General features: G+C 49.0%; 1 protein-coding gene across 2 annotated transcripts; it reads left to right on the top strand.

The window, feature by feature from the left end:
* The first annotated feature begins 247 nt into the window (after window positions 1-247).
* SMARCD1 (SWI/SNF related, matrix associated, actin dependent regulator of chromatin, subfamily d, member 1) lies at window positions 248-16,083 on the top strand. Of its 2 annotated transcripts, XR_004031252.1 has the most exons (14): window positions 248-589; window positions 1,209-1,396; window positions 1,671-1,713; window positions 1,806-1,928; window positions 2,413-2,535; window positions 3,591-3,707; window positions 4,953-5,054; window positions 5,311-5,472; window positions 5,562-5,659; window positions 9,817-9,952; window positions 12,225-12,347; window positions 14,074-14,175; window positions 14,307-14,939; window positions 15,431-16,083. XR_004031252.1 is itself a non-coding variant. In XM_030816594.1 (13 exons), the coding sequence occupies exons 1-13, from the start codon at window positions 413-415 to the stop codon at window positions 14,358-14,360; spliced, it is 1,548 nt and encodes a 515-aa protein (XP_030672454.1). In that variant the 5' UTR covers window positions 248-412; the 3' UTR covers window positions 14,361-16,083. The 2 variants fall into 2 exon arrangements, 1 of the variants encoding a protein (XP_030672454.1); XM_030816594.1 differs by having other exon boundaries at window positions 14,307-16,083.
* The last annotated feature ends 2,943 nt before the right edge of the window (window positions 16,084-19,026 follow it).

Below are 19,026 nucleotides of genomic sequence, written 5' to 3'. Positions count from 1 at the left end.
GCAATCAAAGCGTTTTGGAAAGTTAATGCCATGCGCCAAGATGAAGCTATTACTCCAAGCCTCTCTTCATCAGAGGGCTCGAGTCGGGGTTGAGACTGGGGCTGAGGCTGTGGTCCGTCCCCCTTTCCAGGTCCTTGTCTTCCTCCCGTCGGCCTGGGGGCGCCCGCTCACGGCGCCTCTCTATCGCAGAGCTCTTCTCTATGGTTTTCCCTCCCGGACCGTGAAGGCGGGAGGGCGTGGCCAGCACGCCTTTTCCGCTAGTCGCCCCGCTCTAGCCCATAGTCTCGCTGCCCTGAGCCTCCCGTGCCGGCCGGCCGGCCGGGGGAACAGGCGGGCGCTCGGGGGGCGCTTGGGGGGCGGGGGGAGTTCCGGTTCCGGTTCTTTGTGCAGCTGCATCGGCGGCTCCGGGAAGATGGCGGCCCGGGCGGGTTTCCAGTCTGTGGCTCCGAGCGGCGGCGCCGGAGCCTCAGGAGGGGCGGGCGCGGCTGCTGCCTTGGGCCCGGGCGGAACTCCGGGGCCTCCCGTGCGAATGGGCCCGGCTCCGGGTCAAGGGCTGTACCGCTCCCCGATGCCCGGAGCGGCCTATCCGGTGAGTGGGGCAGGAGGAGGGGCACGCGGGCCGGGGGCGGGGCCGAGCGGGGACATGGGAGTGACAGGGGTGGGGGGAGAAGTAGGAGGGACTCCCTTGGGAGGGGTTCGGGCTCTGGGTGGGGGTTGGGGGAGGCAGTGTGCAGGAAGAGAGGGGGAGGCAGTTAGCGTCCACACCTGCTCTTAGGGGCATTGTTTCCGTGGGGAGTCGGTAGAGAACCTGGGTGGGTGAAGTGGGTCCAGTGATACCTACACGAGGGCCGGAATGCAAAGGGGCTTGAGCAGCTCCAGTGATCAGAGGAACACAGAACGGGTAGCTGACAGATTGAGGTCAGCTTCTAAAGAGATAGTAGGTAGCAGAGTAAATGTGGAACTGGCGATGTCCGATGTGTCCGATCCAAAATGGACTGAGAATTTGAGTATAATCTGGCTCTCGTTTAGCTTTTGGACTCTGTTTTTCTGTGGAGTCACTACTGGAGCAAAGGGTTCTCCTCTCATTGTCCTCCATTCCATCCCTAAACCTTACTTCATTCAAAGAACTCAGGCATTCCCTGCTTTTCTTTCTCGGTGGGGTTTAGCAGGTGAAACCATGACATCTCTGGGTCCTCTCCCCTCTGTAGAGACCAGGTATGTTGCCAGGCAGCCGAATGACACCTCAGGGACCTTCCATGGGACCCCCTGGCTATGGGGGGAACCCTTCAGTCCGACCTGGCCTGGCCCAGTCAGGGATGGATCAGTCCCGCAAGAGACCTGCCCCTCAGCAGATCCAGCAGGTCCAGCAGCAGGCGGTCCAAAATCGAAACCACAAGTAAGATGATCATGGGGCAGAGGGAAGGAGGGAGGGAGCCTGGGAGGACACAGGTGGTGGGGGTACCTGAACCAAGAAGTGGTGGTGCTGTGTCAGCAGATGGTGCTACAGAACTCATCCTTGAGAATGCCTGGTGGTGGTGGTGGTGGTAATTCTTTGATTTGAGAGAAGCTTTGCAATCCCTTCACATTACTATAAATGGACGTGCTGACAGCTTATTTTCACGTTCTGACTAGTTCTGTCCCAACCTGATAACAGTATTTATTCCCAACAGTGCAAAGAAAAAGAAGATGGCTGACAAAATTCTACCTCAAAGGGTGAGTCCAGGCTATATGTCTTCTGGAAAGTGTGGTGAGTTTGAGTATAGAGATGATCATCCTAGATTTCAATTAATTTTTCTGTTCCTAAGATTCGTGAACTGGTACCAGAATCCCAGGCCTATATGGATCTCTTGGCTTTTGAAAGGAAACTGGACCAGACTATCATGAGGAAACGGCTAGATATCCAAGAGGCCTTGAAACGTCCCATCAAGGTAACACAGGAAAGTACTAGGCAGAAAGCCAAAGGAGAGGACCCAGGAACCTTCAGCAGAATTAGGATAAGAAATCAAAGGCACAGCACAACTCTCCTTGGCATTTAAATTGCATCTCTCCCTTCCGCCTACAAACTGAGAATTACATTAGGAGGATAAGAACAGAATGGCAAAGGGGGAGGGGCTCTTGATATTTCTTGCACTACAAATATACCCTTGTCCATGTTTTCGCTGTAACTGCTCTGCTACCTTGGGAACCTGGCACCTTGCATGACTTTGTCCACCTGGCATCCTACTGTATGCACTTGTACTTAGGCTGATGGCCAGTACTCCTCTTCTAAATGGAATCTTCATCCACCCACCCAAGGGACTGGGTAGACAGTAAGCCAGTCTGTTAGGAGTAATTTTGGGGTTTGGGGAGACCCTTGTCTTCAACATCGGACCACTGAAGCCCCACGATCAATCCTGTTTCTGCCTTCCTCAGCAAAAACGGAAGCTGCGAATTTTCATTTCTAACACTTTCAATCCGGCTAAGTCAGATGCCGAGGATGGGGAAGGGACGGTGGCTTCCTGGGAGCTTCGGGTAGAAGGACGGCTCCTGGAGGATGTGAGTTCAAGGTCCACAATGGTTGGCATCTAGGGTGGGAGCTGCTGGGAATGAACAGTGTTGTCTGGTCAGCAGGAAGCCTAACTGGTGCTCACAGCTCCTTTTGGGAGCAGTAGGGAGAGGGACACTGTTCGCTGCACTGAAAGACAGTGGTTCTTTGTGTTTGCCCCCACACCTTTGGCCCTCACTGGTATCATATGGAGAACCTTATTGTCCTGGGATCTGATTTGTGGTTTACCTTCCTCTTGGTGCTGCTGGCCATTGGATTTAGCCGTATCAGTAGATTATTTAGTTTTTTTTTTGTTTGTTTTTGGTTTTTTTTGTTGTTTTTAATCGAGTTTGCCCTTAATTTGAGGCTGTGTTTCCTTTCTGAGTCCTTGTGGCATCTCCATCTTCTCAATTTTCATTGGAGGCACCCCACAGTTTAAGTAGGATAGATTTCTCTTGACAGGCTCTTTGTTGCTTCCTGGGGAGCATCACCTGACAGGTGATAGTCCCCAAACTTCCCACCCCAGAAGCTCCTCGGGGAAGCTCACCTTTCTCTCATTCCCTTACATTCTCTGGCTGTTATTTTTAGCTGCTCGCAGGCAAGCTAATTGGAATGCACTTTTGCAGGAGAACCAGGGCTCAGTGTCAGAGCCTCCTTCTCTATATAGGTCCAGTCCATCTGCTGGTGGTGTCATTCTGTCCAAATAAAGCTGTTTTTGTTCTGGCTGCTTATTGCCTGTGATTCATTTCCCCTCTAGAGTCAGACTTTTCTCTGCTCAAACTCGCTTAGTTATGTGCAATGGTTTGCTTAACTTGCCTCATTTCCCTTGGGCAAATGAGGTGGGTAAAACAGTGACCCTCTGTGTTCTAGGCTGCTTCTTCAGGGTTCTGTTGCTACCATGATTGGTTTAATACCTGCAGATGCCTACTTTGCCTATCTCTCCTAAGAGATATAGAGAAGATATTTTTTGAGTTTTTTCCCATTGTTGTTGGGGTTCCTTTTTCATAGGATTTTGTCTTGGGAAGTTTCTTCTGGCCTAATATGATTTTTCTTTTCTCTCCTCCAGTCAGCCTTGTCCAAATATGATGCCACTAAACAAAAGAGGAAGTTCTCTTCCTTTTTTAAGTCCTTGGTGATTGAACTGGACAAAGACCTGTATGGGCCAGACAACCATCTGGTAGAAGTGAGTAGTTCTGCCTTCTAGGCTTTGACTCTGATTGGAGGATGATGGACTTGGGAGCCGTATTTTAATGTCTAAGGAGAGGCGGGGTATAAAGGAGTCACTCCAGGTGTACAGTTTGCACATTGACCTCTAGGTGGCACTAGCATGCTTAGTTAGGACCAAGGGCTCTTGTAATCTAACTTGTCCCATCTTTTTAATGTTACTCTCCTGGTCACTGCCGCCTCTTTCAAGGGAAAGTCTACTGGTGGCCTCTTGTATGTGCCAGGCCATCTCTGCATCTTGCTTGTTAATAATGGTGAGGTGTAGTTATCCATGCACCAATCATACTTTTTCCTGGTAGCAGTTGCTGTATTTAGAGTGATTGACTGATAGGGTACTAGTACTTGCCAAGGTTACCATTATAGATCTGGGACTTCCTCTTGATCTCTGCTCTGTTTACATTTACATTCCAATTCACCAAAAATCCTTTATTATGATGCCTGATTGCACAACGTTTTGAAGCCCATGTTAGCAACAGTATTCTTTGAAAAACAGGCAAAACCAGAATGACAGTCCAGCCAGCACTCCAAGTGAACTTAACCTGCTCCTTATTTGCCAGTGTAGCTGCAGCCCCTTAACCTCAACCACTAAGAGACATGGGAAGGTCTTTACCATCTAATAAGGGAAGTAAGTCATAGAATCAATAGAAACTTGTAAATATATTTAATTTAATTCTATAGCAGTAGAGTATAGTGGCTAAGAATGTGGATTGTAGAATCAGACACATCAGAGCTCAAAAGGTGGCTCCGCCACTGACTGGCTGTTTGACCTGGGCAAGTTACTTTATTCTGCTGAGCATTAGTTTTCTCATCTGTAAAATAAGTATAATTGTGCCTATCTTGTATAGATGTTTGGGAAGTGAGATAATCCAGGTAAATGTCTTAGAATACTCTCACACATAGTAAGTACTCAGTAAATGATAGCTATGTTACTGTTCACATGTGTATTATCCATTTTGTGGATAAAATTATCACTGGACATTCGGGCTTATTTGAATGCAACCACAAACAGAATTAAAAGGTTAATCTACTTATACACAGACAGTCATCCCAAAGCCATATGCAGTTTTTTAAAATGCCTCATGCTATTACTCTTCTCCAGTAGCCTCAGTAATCAAAGTTGAATATTCAGTCATTACAGAAGCTCTTCCCTCCCACCCCAGCTCTTCCTCTGGGAGAGCACCCCCTGACATCTTCCTCTCTGTAGTGGCACAGGACCGCCACTACCCAGGAGACCGATGGCTTTCAGGTGAAGCGGCCGGGAGACGTGAATGTACGGTGTACTGTCCTACTGATGCTGGATTACCAGGTATTCTGTGGTGGTGTGAGGGGGTCCAGCTTTCACAGCCACATCCCGTCAGCAGTCTCCCTTTAAAGAGTTTATGTCTAGTTGTGAATAATTTGCCACTTTGGCACAGAGATAGAGTCTTAGTCATCTCTGAGTTCTTCCCAGAATTTTCTGTCCCAGAAAAAGCACTGCATTGTTTGTTGAATAGCTTGAATGTATTGCTGCATATAGACCCAGCTAACCAGCTTCATCCCCTATACCCTTTGGTTCCCTGCAGCCTCCCCAGTTTAAATTAGACCCCCGCCTAGCTCGACTCCTGGGCATCCATACCCAGACTCGTCCAGTGATCATCCAAGCACTGTGGCAATATATTAAGACACATAAGCTCCAGGACCCTCATGAGCGGGAGTTTGTCATCTGTGACAAGTACCTGCAGCAGGTAAGTAATGGACCCATTCTTTTGCTAGAATCTATTAGAACACTAATTATACTCAAACTGCTAACCTCGTGTTCTCCCCTTTGCTACAGATCTTTGAGTCTCAACGTATGAAGTTTTCAGAGATCCCTCAGCGGCTCCATGCCTTGCTTATGCCACCAGAACCTATCATCATTAATCATGTCATCAGGTAGGCCTGTGTGTGGGAGGCAGTGCTGTGCCGGAGCTGCCTTGTACCGATTTGCACAAGCCAGTTGTCAAATTTTCAGGAATTTTGCAAACAGGTTGTTAAACACAACTGTTACTTACAATTAAATTACATAAACTTATAATTAAAAATATTAGACTAAAAGTGGGTAACATATACTGAAAATGTATAACTTCCTAATTATTACATTTTATTGTATTTGTGCTTTTTTTTTTTTTTTTTTTTTCGAGACAGAGTCTTGCTCTGTCGCCCAGGCTGGAGTCCAGTGGCGCGATCTCGGCTCACTGCAAGCTCCACCTCCCGGGTTCACGCCATTCTCCTGCCTCAGCCTCCCGAGTAGCTGGGACTACAGGCGCCCACCACCACACCTGGCTAATTTTTTGTATTTTTAGTAGAGATGGGGTTTCACATGTTAGCCAGGATGGTCTCAATCTGACCTCGTGATCAGCCCACCGAGCCTCGTGATCTGCCCGCCTCGGCCTCCCAAAGTGCTTGGATTACAGGCGTGAGCCACCACGCCCAGCCTGTATTTGTTCTCTTGAGGTTATTTTTGCTTGTTGTATCCATCTGGTGGAAATATGATATAATGATGTGCTTATGTGTTATTGTGCATCTCTTCCCATGAACAGTAATGTAATGTAGGTAGCTTGAAATCGGAATTTTTTTTTTTTTTTGAGATGGAGTTTCACTCTTGTTACCCAGGCTGGAGTGCAATGGCGTGATCTTGGCTCACCGCAACCTCTGCCTTCCGGGTTCAAGTGATTCTCCTGCCTCAGCGTCCCACATAGCTGGGATTACAGGCGTGTGTCACCACGCCTGGCTAATTTTGTATTTTTAGTAGAGACGAGGTTTCTCCATGTTGGTCAGGCCGGTCTTGAACTCCTGACCTCAGGTGATCCGCCCGCCTTGGCCTCCCAAAGTGCTGGGACTACAGGCGTGAGCCACTGCGCCCGGTCTTTTGTTTTGAGATGGAGTTTCGCTCTTGTTGCCCAGGCTGGTGTGCAATGACATGATCTCAGCTCACTGAAACCTCCGCCTCCTGAGTTCAAGCAATTCTCCCTCCCCAGCCTCCCACGTTGCTGGGATTACAGGCACCTGCTACCATGCCCAGATAATTTTTTTATATTTTTAGTAGAGACGGGGCTTCACCGTGTTTGCCAGGCTGATCTCAAACTCCTGACCTCAGGTGATCCGCCCACCTCGCCTCCCGAAGTGCTGGGATTACAGGTGTGAGCTACAGCGCCTGGCCGAAATCAGAATATTTAAAGCCCAAAGGTCAGCAAATGCCACACATCTGGGTCCTTCCTCCTGCTCTCCTTTGGAAGATCAGTTGTTAAACATCTACCAGCTCTTCACTCATGGAAGGGCTCAGCAGCCCTCTTTTCTCTGGGTGGTACAGCATTCTAGTCCGAGCCTCCCAATTCCGTTACCTCTATTCACTTTTTTGTTTAGAAGATGGAGAGCAAGGCATCTCTAGGCAGATAGGGAGTGAAGAAAATTTCCTTCTCAAAGCAGCGTGTCTCTGTAGTTGGATATAGTCTCTTTGTCTTCCTTCCTTTATTCCATATTAATTCTGGTAAGGGCTTTCTTTTCTTTTCTTTTTTTTTTTTTTTTTTTGGAGACAGAATCTCAGTCTGTCACCCAGGCTGGAATGCAGTGGCACAATCTCGGCTAACTGCAACCTCTGCCTCCTGGGTTCAAGTGATTCTCCTGCCTCAGCCTCCCGAGTAGCTGGGATTACAGGTGCATGCCACCACGCCCAGCTAATTTTTTGTATTTTAGTAGAGACGGGGTTTTACCATGTTGGCCACCATGGTCTCGATCTCTTGATCCCGTGATCCACCCGCCTCGGCCCCCCAAAGTGCTGGGATTACAGGTGTGAGCCACCACACCCGGTGGGCCTTTTTTTTTTTCTTTTGACCCTGAACCTACAAGATGACAGAGGGGGAGGGGGAAAAAAAGAAAAAAGATAAGACCCTGAACCATCACTTACGCAGTAGTAACTCCTGAACCTATAAATTAGGTCAGTAGAATTTGGTCTGTCCTGTATTCCTATGCTTAAAGTTAGACCACTTTTAATTTTGTGTTTGACTTTATTTTTGGGGTCAATTTTAGTTTAAAAGGGAGAAAGCCAGGCACTGTGGCACATTCCTGTAGACCCAGCTACTCCAGAGGCTGAGGTGGGTAGATCACTTGAGTCCTGGAGTTTGAGTCCAGCCTGGGCAACATAATAAAATGCTGTCTCTGAAACAATAAAAAAAGGTTTGTTTGGCTGGGCGCAGTGGCTCACGTCTGTAATCCCAGCACTTTGGGAGGCTAAGGTGGGCGGATCACAAGGTCAGGAGTTCAAGACCAGTCTGGGTAATATGGTGAAACCCCATCTCTACTGAAAATACAAAAATTAGCTGGGCGCGGTGGCTCACGCCTCTAATCCCAGCACTTTGGGAGGCTGAGGCGGGTGGATCACGAGGTCAGGAGATCGAGACCATCCTGGCTAACGCGGTGAAACCCCGTCTCTACTAAAAAAAATACAAAAATTAGCTGGGCGTGCTGGTGGGCGCCTGCATTCCCAGCTACTCAGGAGGCTGAGGCAGGAGAATGGCGCAAACCCGGGAGGCGGAGCTTACAGTGAGCTGAGATCCTGCCACTGCACTCCAGCCTGGGCGACAGAGCAAGACTCCGTCTCTAAAAAAAAAAAAATAATAATAATTACAAAAATTAGCTGGGCGTGGTGGTGAGCACCTGTAGTCCCAGCTACTTGGGAGGCTCACGCAGGAGAATCACTTGAACCTGGGAGGCAGAGGTTGCAGTGAGCCAAGATTGCGCCACTGTACTCCAGCCTAGACAACAGAGCAAGACTCCATCTAAAAAAAAAAAAAAAAAAAAAAAAAAAGGCTTCGTTTGCTTAAACATATAGAGTCTCGCTCTGTCACCCAGGCTGGAGTGCAGTGGCGTAATCTTCACTCACTGCAACCGCTGCCTCCCAGGTTCAAGCAATTCTCATGCCTCAGCCTCCCAAGTAGTTGTAATTACAGGCGTGTGCCACTTTTTGTATTGGGGTTTCGCCATGTTGGCCACACTAGTGTTGAATTCCTAGCCTTGAATGATCTGCCCGTGTTGGCTTCCCAGAGTGCTGGGATTACAGGTGTGAGCCACCGCACCTGGCCAGAAAAGTTCTAAAGATTGTTATTATTATTTCTTTTTTGAGACAGAGTCGCTCTCTGTTGCCCAGGCTGGAGTGCAGTGGTGTAATCATGGCTCACTGCATCCTTGACCTCCTGGGCTCAGGTGATCCCTCCCACCTTGCCTCCTGAGCAGCTGGGACCACAGATGTGTGCCACCACGCCCAGGAATTGTTTTGAAATTTTTTGTAGAAACTGGGGTCTGTGTGGTGTAGACTGGTCTCAAACTCATGGGCTCAAGCAGTCCTCTTACCTCAGCCTCCCAGTGTTAGGATTACAGGCATGAGCCACCATGGCTCGCCAAATTTTTTTTATTTTTTGAGACTGTCTCACTCTGTCACCCAGGCTGAAGTATAGTGGCATGAACTTGGCTCACCATAACCTCTGCCTCCCAGGTTCAAGAGATTCTCCTGCCTCAGCTTCCCCAGTAGCTGGGATTACAGGCATGAGCTACCACGTCCGGCTAATTTTTAGTAGAAATGGGGTTTCACCATGTTCCTGACCTCAGGTGATCGCCTACCTTGGCCTCCCAAAGTGCTGGGATTACAGACATGGGCCACCACGCCTGGCTGCCAAGTATTTTTTTTAAAGGGAGAAAGATACATAAGAGACTGTAGCAGTGATTTCCTCTGGAGAGGAAGGAACTACTTTTCACAAGATACCTTTCGTACTGCTTGAATTTTTACCACTGAGTTTTTAAATAAATCAACTTTATTGAAGTATAATTTACATATAACAAATTACACCAATTGAAAGTGTAGTTTGAAGATTTTTGCCAGATCTGTACACCATGTAGCTGCCACAATAAAGTGTAGAACACTTCTGTCACACCCGAAAGTTCTCGGGCCCTTTTACAGTTAGCCCCTTTTCTTTTCATCCCGGGTCATCTTTTCGACCCTGTGTAATTAGGTCTTAGTGTCCAAGCTTTTTACCAGGCCCCTTTGGTTTCCTGTCCAGTGTTGACCCGAATGATCAGAAAAAGACAGCTTGTTATGACATTGATGTTGAAGTGGATGACACCTTGAAGACCCAGATGAATTCTTTTCTGCTGTCCACTGCCAGCCAACAGGAGATTGCTACTCTAGACAACAAGGTAGGGGTCCGTGCCCTGGATAGTTGGGTACCACCAGCCCCTATCACAGCTTCAAGGCCTCCTTTTGATTCTTAGTATTCATTCAAAATATGGTGACACCCAGTATATGTCAGGTACTGTGCTTGGTGCTGGTTTGAGCCAGACTCAAATGAATTCTGATTGTGGGGACACTCTGAACAGCACTGAGCCTCGGTTTCTGATTTGTGGAATAGAGACCATAGTACTTTTTTTTTTTCTTTTTTCTTTTCAGGAGTCTCGCTCTCTCACCCAGACTGAAGTGCAGTGGTGCAATCCCGCCTCATGGCAACCTCCACTTCCTGGGTTCAAGCGATTCTCCTGTCTCAGCCTCCCAAGTAGCTGGGATTACAGGCACCCACCATCACACCCGGCTGATTTTTGTATTTTTAGTAGAGACGGGGTTTCACCATGTTGGCCAGGCTGGTCTCCAACTCCTGACCTCAAGTGATCTGCCCACCTCAGCCTCCCAAAGTACTGGGATTACAGGCGTGAGCCACCACGCCCAGCCCATAGTACCTATTTTAATCAGGTTGCTATGACAATTAAATGAGGGAGTGTGTGTAAAGACTTGAGACTGTATCTGGCACATAAAAACAACAAATGGTAACTTCTGCTACTATTATTGTGATCTGGGTTGTTATTAGTAGACCCAGTCCTTGCAAATAAAGCCACAAGTGCTTTGGGAACACGAAGGAGAGAGGGAGGCTTTGCTGGAAGAGTTGAGGCCCCAACTAAATCTTTTCTTTTTTTTTTTTTTTGAGATGGAGTCTTGCTCTGTCGCTCAGGCTGGAGTGCAATGGCATGATCTTGGCTCACTGCAACCTCCGCCTCCTGGGTTCAAGCAATTCTCCTGTCTCAGCCTCCTGAGTAGCCGGGACTACAGGCGCCTGCCACCACACCTGGCTAATTGTTGTATTTTTAGTAGAGACGGGGTTTCACCATATTGGTCAGCCTGGTCTTGAACTCCTGACCTGAGGTGATCCACCCGCTTCGGCCTCCCAAAGTGCTGGGATCACAGGCGTGAGCCACCGCGCCCGGCCCCAACGAAATCTTGAAGGACAAAGTGGGTGTTAATGAAAGGGCAAAAAGGATAGTAGTGCTGGGGGTATAGGAGGCAGAAGACGTTCCAGAAAGAGGGAATAGGGCATGTAAAGGTCCAGAGAAGAGAGAGAAAGCCTGGTGTCTTAAAGAAGTACGAGCCATTTAGTATGCTAGATACAGCATAGAGTGCCGAGGACGGGACGTTTTGGGAAGGAAAGCTAGATAGGAAGCCAGATGCCTAATCATGAGGAACCTTTGATTCAGGGAAAACTGGTTTATGTTTCATCCTGAAGACTGTGTAAGACAGCTGGTTGAGAGATCATTACCAGTGGAGGGACTGATGCTATTTGTATGTAGAATGATCACTTGCAGGAAGGTGGATGGAGAATAATTTGTCAAGAGGGCAGGGCTGGAGGCAGGAAGCCCAGTTAGGAGGCTGGTGCAGTAATCCACGTGAGACGTGTTGAGGCCCTAAATTTACAGTCCCGACAGTGAGGGTGGAGATAAGTAGATAGATTTGAGAGGTGTCAAGGTGGAATTGAAGGAATTTGGCCACTGTTTGGATTAGAGTGAGGGATGAATGAGAAGGAAATGTTATGATGCCTCCCAGGTCTCTAGCTTGGGTGGACAGTAGTATTTACTATGACTGGGAAGAGGGGAGGAGGAGCAGGTATTGGAGAAAGGGTAGTGAATTTAATGTCAAGTTTAAGCAGTTGGATTGGTTGGAGTATAGAAAACAGACTCTGGGCTGCAGACTGGGGACTCATTACCCTGTCAGTAGTAATGGAAGACATACAAGTCAAAGAGATTGCCGGGAGGAGTATGTAGAATGAGAAAAGAGTTGAGAACGAAACCCAGAGACGAGAGCTTATGAGACAGCCCCATATGCCAGTCCTTTTCTTCCTGAGAACACTTTTGGACCCATTTGTGCTGTGGAGTAAGTATTCACGTAGCTTTGCCCATCGGGGGCACTGGGGAGACCAAAAGGAAAGCTGTCTTCACATGAGGTATACAGAGAGACAGAAACAAGGGCAAATTACCTGCTGAAAGAATGCCAAGGGTCAGAGCAGTTGGAGCTCTGTATGATGGTGCCGGCTGTGGGCAGCACGGTGAGTAGATTGAGAGTGGCATGTGGAGTTGTCAGGCACCACCTGCCATTTAACTTCTCACTTTTCTAGTTTGAAAATGGTCTGAGCTTCGTTCTCCCTTTCAGATCCATGAGACGATAGAAACCATCAACCAGCTGAAGACTCAGCGGGAGTTCATGCTGAGCTTTGCCAGAGACCCTCAGGGCTTCATCAATGACTGGCTTCAGTCCCAGTGCAGGGACCTCAAGGTAAAGAACCTAGGAGAGGTCTGAAGGGACTTAGGTCAGTGAGGCACACAGCTGCTTTATTCATGTTGCAGCTGGTAGGAGACCCAGAGGAAGGAGTGAGGGGCCAGATTTTTCTTTAGTAAGTTCCAGGGTCCATTTTGCAATTAAACAGGGAAATGGGGGCAGAGCCATCAAGTGTTGATTTAGTACTTACTTTGTCTGTCACTGTGCTTCATCTTGTCAGGGATACAGAGTGGAAGACCTGATCCCTGCTTTCAAAGCAGCCTACATTCTGTCTGAAGAAACTAGGCTAGTATAGCCGGGCAACGTGGCTCACACCTGTAATCCCAGCACTTTGGGAGGCCGAGGCTGACGGATTGCTTGAGGTCAGGAATTTGAGACCAGCCTGGCCAACATGGCGAAACCCCGTCTCCACTAAAAAATACAAAAACTTAGCCAGGCGTGGTGGTGCGCGCCTGTAATCCCAGCTACTTGGGAGGCTAAGGCAGGAGAATTGCTTGAACCCAGGAAGCAGAGGTTGCAGTGAGCCAAGATCATGCCGCTGCACTCCAGCCTGGGTGACAGAGCGAAACTCTGTCTCAAAAAAAAGAAACTAGGCTAGTATGATACAAAATAGTAAACCATATAAGACATTATCAGGCCAGGTGCAGTGGCTCACGCCTGTAATCCCAGCACTTTGGGAGGCTGAGGAGGGCAGATCACCTGAGGTCAGGAGTTGGAGACTAGCCAGGCCAACACGGTGAAACCCCATCTCTACTAAAATACAAAAATCAGCCAGGCGTGGTGGCGAGTGCCTGTAATCCCAGCTACCCGGGAGGCTGAGACAGGAGAATCACTTGAACCCGGGAGGTAGAGGCTGCAGTGAGCTGAGATCGCGCCACTGCACTCCAGCCTGGCTGACAGAGTGAGACTCCATCTCAAAAAAAAAAAAGACATTATCAGACTGACCAGGACCAATAAGATAATTCAGATAAGGGAGATCAGTGAGACTAGAATCTCTGGGGAAGGCTTCACAGAAAATTTGGGATTTGAAGACATTCCCAGAAAAGGGAGCACAGTAAGCTCAGGCAAGAAGATAGGAATGGGCACAGAGTATGAACTCATCAGTTCTCACCCCTCCTGTGCTGACTGTAGCGAGTTAGAGAGGCTGAGCAGAGCAGCAAGGGAAAAGGGATGCCAGGAAAGATCCCTGAACAAGGCAACGAGTTGTTGATTGCAGAGGTGACTGGACGTTATATCCGTTTGCTGAGGCTGCTGTAGCAAACTACCACAAACTGGGCAGTTTTAAACAACAGGCTTGTCTCACAGTTGTGGAGGCTGGAAGTCCAAAATCAGTGTGGGCAGTGCCGCTTCCTTCCGCGAGCTGGGAGGGAGACTGTTCTGTGCATCTCTCAGCTTCTGGTACCTCAGGCGTTCCTTGGCTTGTAGGTAGTGGTCTCTGTGTGACTTCACGTTGTCTTCCTTCTGTATGTGTCTGTCTCCATGTCCAAATTTCCTCTTTTTATAAGGGAACCGACCAGTCATATTAGGGGGTACTCTAATGACCTCATCTTAACTTGAGCATCTGCAGAGACCCTGTTTCCAAATAAGGTCACATTCACAGGTACTAGGGGTTAGACTTCAACATTTTGGGGAAGGATACAATTTACCCAATAATGGGTGTGAAGGAAGGAAACAAGCCTTTTCTCCTCTCTCTTCCTCCACCCTGCATCTCCATTTCCCTCAGACAATGACTGATGTGGTGGGTAACCCAGAGGAGGAGCGCCGAGCTGAGTTCTACTTCCAGCCCTGGGCTCAGGAGGCTGTGTGCCGATACTTCTACTCCAAGGTAAGTACATGGGGTGCATGGAGGAAATTGACAAAAGGCATGGGGTTTTCACCCCTGATGGGGGTCAGTGGTGTTAGATACCAACTTCTGGTTTGTCTCATCTTCCACTGCCTTCACTATTTTCTCCTTAGGTGCAGCAGAGACGACAAGAATTAGAGCAAGCCCTGGGAATCCGGAATACATAGGGCCTCTCCCACAGCCCTGATTCGGCTGCACCAATTCTGGATTTGGGCCCTGTGCTGCCTGCCTCATAGTACCTGCCTTGGTCTTGCTTGGGGCATTCCAGGGGATGCTGTTGGTTCAAGGACAACACCAGAATGAAGAGGGTCTCACATATCTGTCTCATAAGACACCTGTTAGCCTCTTCTTTCACCCTATCCCTTCCCACCCCCAGCTTCCCTTTGCCCCACAAAGTTCCCATGTGCCTGTACCCTCCCCTGGTCTGCATAGCACCTCTAGATAGTGTTAGAGAGAGAACATGTAGTGGTAATGAGTGCTTGGAATGGATTGGGCCTAAGGCCGGGTGGTCTTCAAGGGGACCAGCTACACTGATCCTGCCCTTCAGAGACCCAGGAGGTGGGAGCTTTAGCTCCTTCTCCAAGACTCAGGCCTGTGGGCACTCTATAAGCTAGTTGATCTTGGCTCTCCTGATAACAGAATCCAATTTCCTTCCTTCCCTCCACAGGTTTGGAGCAAACTCTCCCTTCACTTGTTGCCCTGTAGCACTAAAGAAACCCTGGTTCTTGGGCTCCACTGAGCCCCAGGTCAGTCCCCAGCCCTCTGGGTTGGCCTGCTCTCTCAGTGCTGCTCTCACTCCTTAGTTGGGGTCCACCACATCAGTATTGGAGTTTGTTCTTTATTGCTCCCTCCCAGACACTCCCTGTGGCTGCCCTTTGTGATTCCCTCAGATCTGCCCTAACCTCAGGCATTTGGGTGGGGGAATCTTGCCTTTCCCTTTCAGAGCCCCAGGGATCTCATCTGGGGAACTGTCATTGCAGCAGAGGCTGTTCCTTCCTGCTGTTTGGAGATGTGACTCATTCATTCACTCACTCCACCCTGCCTCCCCATCCCTTAATGCAGAAACAGGCCTAAAACCAAACGGGTAAAAAGCCCTGGGCCATCCCTGTCTTCCTGTCCCTTGTCTGCCCAGTTGACACCTACTGGTGACTTCTAGGGCACTGAGGAGTGAAAGCGCCTAGGGCTGGAGAACAGCGCTGAGTTGGGTTTGTGACTCTTCCCTCTCCCTGCCTCACAGGATTGTGACTCCCCAGCCCCTGCCCTCAAAGCTTCAGACCCCTCAGGTAGCAGCAGGACCTTGTGATCTTGGCCCCTTGGAACTGAGATGGTTTTTGCATCTTTCCAGGAGAGCCTCACATTCTTCTTCCAGGTTGTATCACCCCCGAGTTAGCATATCCCAGGCTCGCAGACTCAACACAGCAAGGGTGGGAGACAGCTGGGCACAAAGGGGGAATTCCGTTCAGCATGGGCTCTAAACCCACAGAACTGACAAAGCCCCTGCTTCCCCACCCCCTCCTCAGGCTCCTGCGAGCACACCCCTACCCCCAAATCCCTGCCTGTTCTACACTGGGGACAGCAGAATTTTCTCCCCATCTTCCCCTTCCTGCCGTTTTCCCTCCCTTGAAAGGTTGACACTGGACAACCTTGGGGCAGCTGAGCCCTGGCCGCCTCCTGGCTGGAACCATGAGAAGGAAGCTCAGTACTTCCGCAGTGTCCCTGTTGATCACTGTTTTTATTAACTGAATTATGTTTTTTTCATGGACCAAAATTTTTTTTGTACTGTCCCCTTATTGATGTTACCCAGTTTTAATAAAAGAATCTTCCGAAGGATGGGTCCTCCTACCTACTGTGAGAGCTCTTCCCTGAGCTCTTCTTCCTTCAATACCATTAGCCGTGCTTGTAGTGTTTGTTCATTTCATTGACAAGTATTTATTGAGCACCTGCTATGTGCTAGTTGTGATGCTAGACACGGGAGATAAAGTGGAAAATGAGATTTCTACTTTTGTGGACCTCAGGGTCTTACCTTAAGAGATTGCTGTCTGCCCCAGTGGTCCAAGCAGTCTAGTTGCTGGTTGGGATTATTGGGCTTTACCGCTGGATCTTAAGAGCCCTTTCCCGACTTGTTAGGCAGGTACTAACAGGTTGGTGGCAGTCATTTTCCCCCTTGTCCATCTGAGCTCCCCAGAGCACTTGTTGGCTGGAGTGAGCCGTAGGTGCCCGTGATCCCTTAGGTTTGACGAACCTGAGCCACCTTTGGAGGAGTTTCACTTCTTCCCCAGGGCTTCTGTCTAGATGTGGGCAGGATCTGGACGATCAGACATTTTTGCTTTTTGTGCCTGCTACTCTTTTTTTTTTTTTTTTTTTTTTTTTGAGACGGAGTCTCGCTCTGTCGCCCAGGCTGGAGTGCAGTAGCGCGATCTCGGCTCACTGCAAGCTCCGCCTCCCGGGTTCACACCATTCTCCTGCCTCAGCCTCCCGAGTAGCTGGGACTACAGGCACCTGCCACCACACCGGCTAATTTTTTGTATTTTTTAGTAGAGAGGGTTTCACTGTGTTAGCCAGGATGGTCTCGATCTCCTGACCTCGTGATCTGCCCGCCTTGGTCTCCCAAAGTGCTGGGATTACAGGCGTGAGCCACCGCGCCCGGCCTGTGCCTGCTACTCTTTAAGGTTCCACTTTCATGGTTCAAGTAAGAGTTCAGTTTTTGTTTGCTTGTTTTGAGATGGAGTTGTGTTCTTGTTGCCCAGGCTGGAGTGCAATGGTGCGTTCTCAGCTCACTGCAACCTCCACCTCCCGGGTTCAAGTGATTCTCCTGCCTCAGCCTCCCGAGTAGCTGGGATTACAGGCATGTGCCACCACACCTGACTAATTTTGTATTGTTAATAGAGACGAGGTTTCTCCATGTTGATCAGGCTAGTCTCAAAACTCCCAACCTCAGGTGATCCGCCCACCTCAGCCTCCCAAAGTGCTGGGATTACAGGCGTGAGCCACTGCGCCCGGCTAAGAGTTCAGTTCTTAAGAGCACCATGGAAGTTCTGTGTTGTCATCCTCATACTGTAGACAACTAGCCCCTCCTTGGCAGTTTGGAAGACAGCTCAGGAGGGATTCCCATTAGCAATCACTTGAAACTCGCCTGCAGTTCTGCCTGCTTCCCACTTGGGGGCTCATGACTTTTTTCCTTTGTCATTATGCAAGAATGGGGTTTGGAATATAGGATCAGAGTACAACCACTTTCCAAAGTTGTAGTTTAAAAATTATCCTTTGCCTCTTTGGATGGGAACATTCTGGTATTGCCTGTTCAACATATGTAATCAAACCCACCAAAAAATCCAACCACTGTTCCTACTCCGGAACTTGGGGTTTATCAGACTTGAGAAGGGAAAGCAGAGAAGAGTGGTTGGGCCGATAACTAGTAGAGAAAATTGATGTCAAGGACATTGAAATGGCATCTGTTTTTACCCAGGCTAATTACATGTGTAATGAATGGCTGATGAACCATTATTAATTTCAAGCAAATAATCTACAGTTTGCTCTTGGGAGAAGAGCTCTAGTGATACAGATAACTTCCTGTGATGAGCCAATTCTGAATCTCTGCACCCTCTTCATTCCCATGTAAATGAGCATATTCTTAGTCTCCACACTACCTAAAATGATTGTAGGGGCAAAATGAGAGAGGGAAGCATTTAGGCAAAAACAAGGGGGTTATTTTATGCATAAACATCCATTCTTTGGGGCTCCCATCATTTGTGCCAGGGACAGAAGCATCCTTTCTCTTCCATCACCCGTAATCAGTGCTCCCAGCTGGCAGCCTGGCACTGGAGCCTTCATCTCAGTGCCAGTGCAATAAAGGAGTGGTCTGTGGGAGGCTGTTTCTGTATTAGGTATAACACTGTGCTAAGAAAAACAGCCAACTACTGATTTCATGTCCATTTCCCTATGGGAACTCACTGGCCATGGAAGGAGAATATGGTTGGTTTTTCCTGGGCAGTCCCTGGAACTTAGAAAGCCCTTTCTCCCCAGTCTTGACCTCCTGCCTGCTTATTCCTACCCACGGGTTGCACACAGACTCCCCTGTAGCCCAGTGCTTGTTACCAGTTGCTGGCCAGCAACAGCCCAGGGGGATGGCAACACCCACCTAGCCGTCTGCCAAGCCAGGAGGTCAGCACATGAGCACACGGTGGTGTCTGCCCTCTAGGCCAAGGTGCACAGTGTTAGGAGCCTCTTGCTTCACTCTCCAGATCAGCCTGGAAACCAGAGCTTCCCTCGTCTTAGACAAACAGATGGCCGTGGGCGATGCAGAGCCCTGAACTGCTGAGTGTGCTCCTTCCATTCTCGCCCTTCCCCAAAAAACATACACCAAACTTACCTCCAATCACGGCATCTGAGACCACAAAGCCCCACGGACACAGCTGCCCTGGGTACTGCCTCCTTTCCCCTTTTCTGGCCTCTGCAAACTAGCCATTCACCTGAGGAAGCCCCTGGGGCAGTACCTTGGAAATCCCTGAGAGGAGGAGTTGAAGGAGGCTCAAAGCCTTTCAAGGACAGTGTGCACTCTGCCTGCCTCCTATTCTCTCCTGTGCTCTTAAGCCCAGAGTCTACAACAAAATTGTGTACTGCAATTCTCAGAGCCCTCTCACTTTGACCTTTCCCACCTTCCCTAGGACACATTTTTGGGTGGGGATCATCTGAGGTGAGAGGCCCATGGATGAGTCCCCAAGATGACCTCTGTAGGTGACCAACACAATCTTGTCTTTTGAGGCTCCTGAGGTCTCTTATCCTTTTTTGAGCTGGGCTGTCCTCAAAGCAGGCCCTTACCTCTTATGTGGCCTCATC

This window comes from Nomascus leucogenys, chromosome 8, assembly GCF_006542625.1.
Source record: "Nomascus leucogenys isolate Asia chromosome 8, Asia_NLE_v1, whole genome shotgun sequence".
Classification (NCBI taxonomy): Eukaryota; Metazoa; Chordata; class Mammalia; order Primates; family Hylobatidae; genus Nomascus; species Nomascus leucogenys.
The sequence above is the reverse complement of the archived record's forward strand: the minus strand, read 5'-3'. Positions and strand labels throughout refer to the sequence as shown.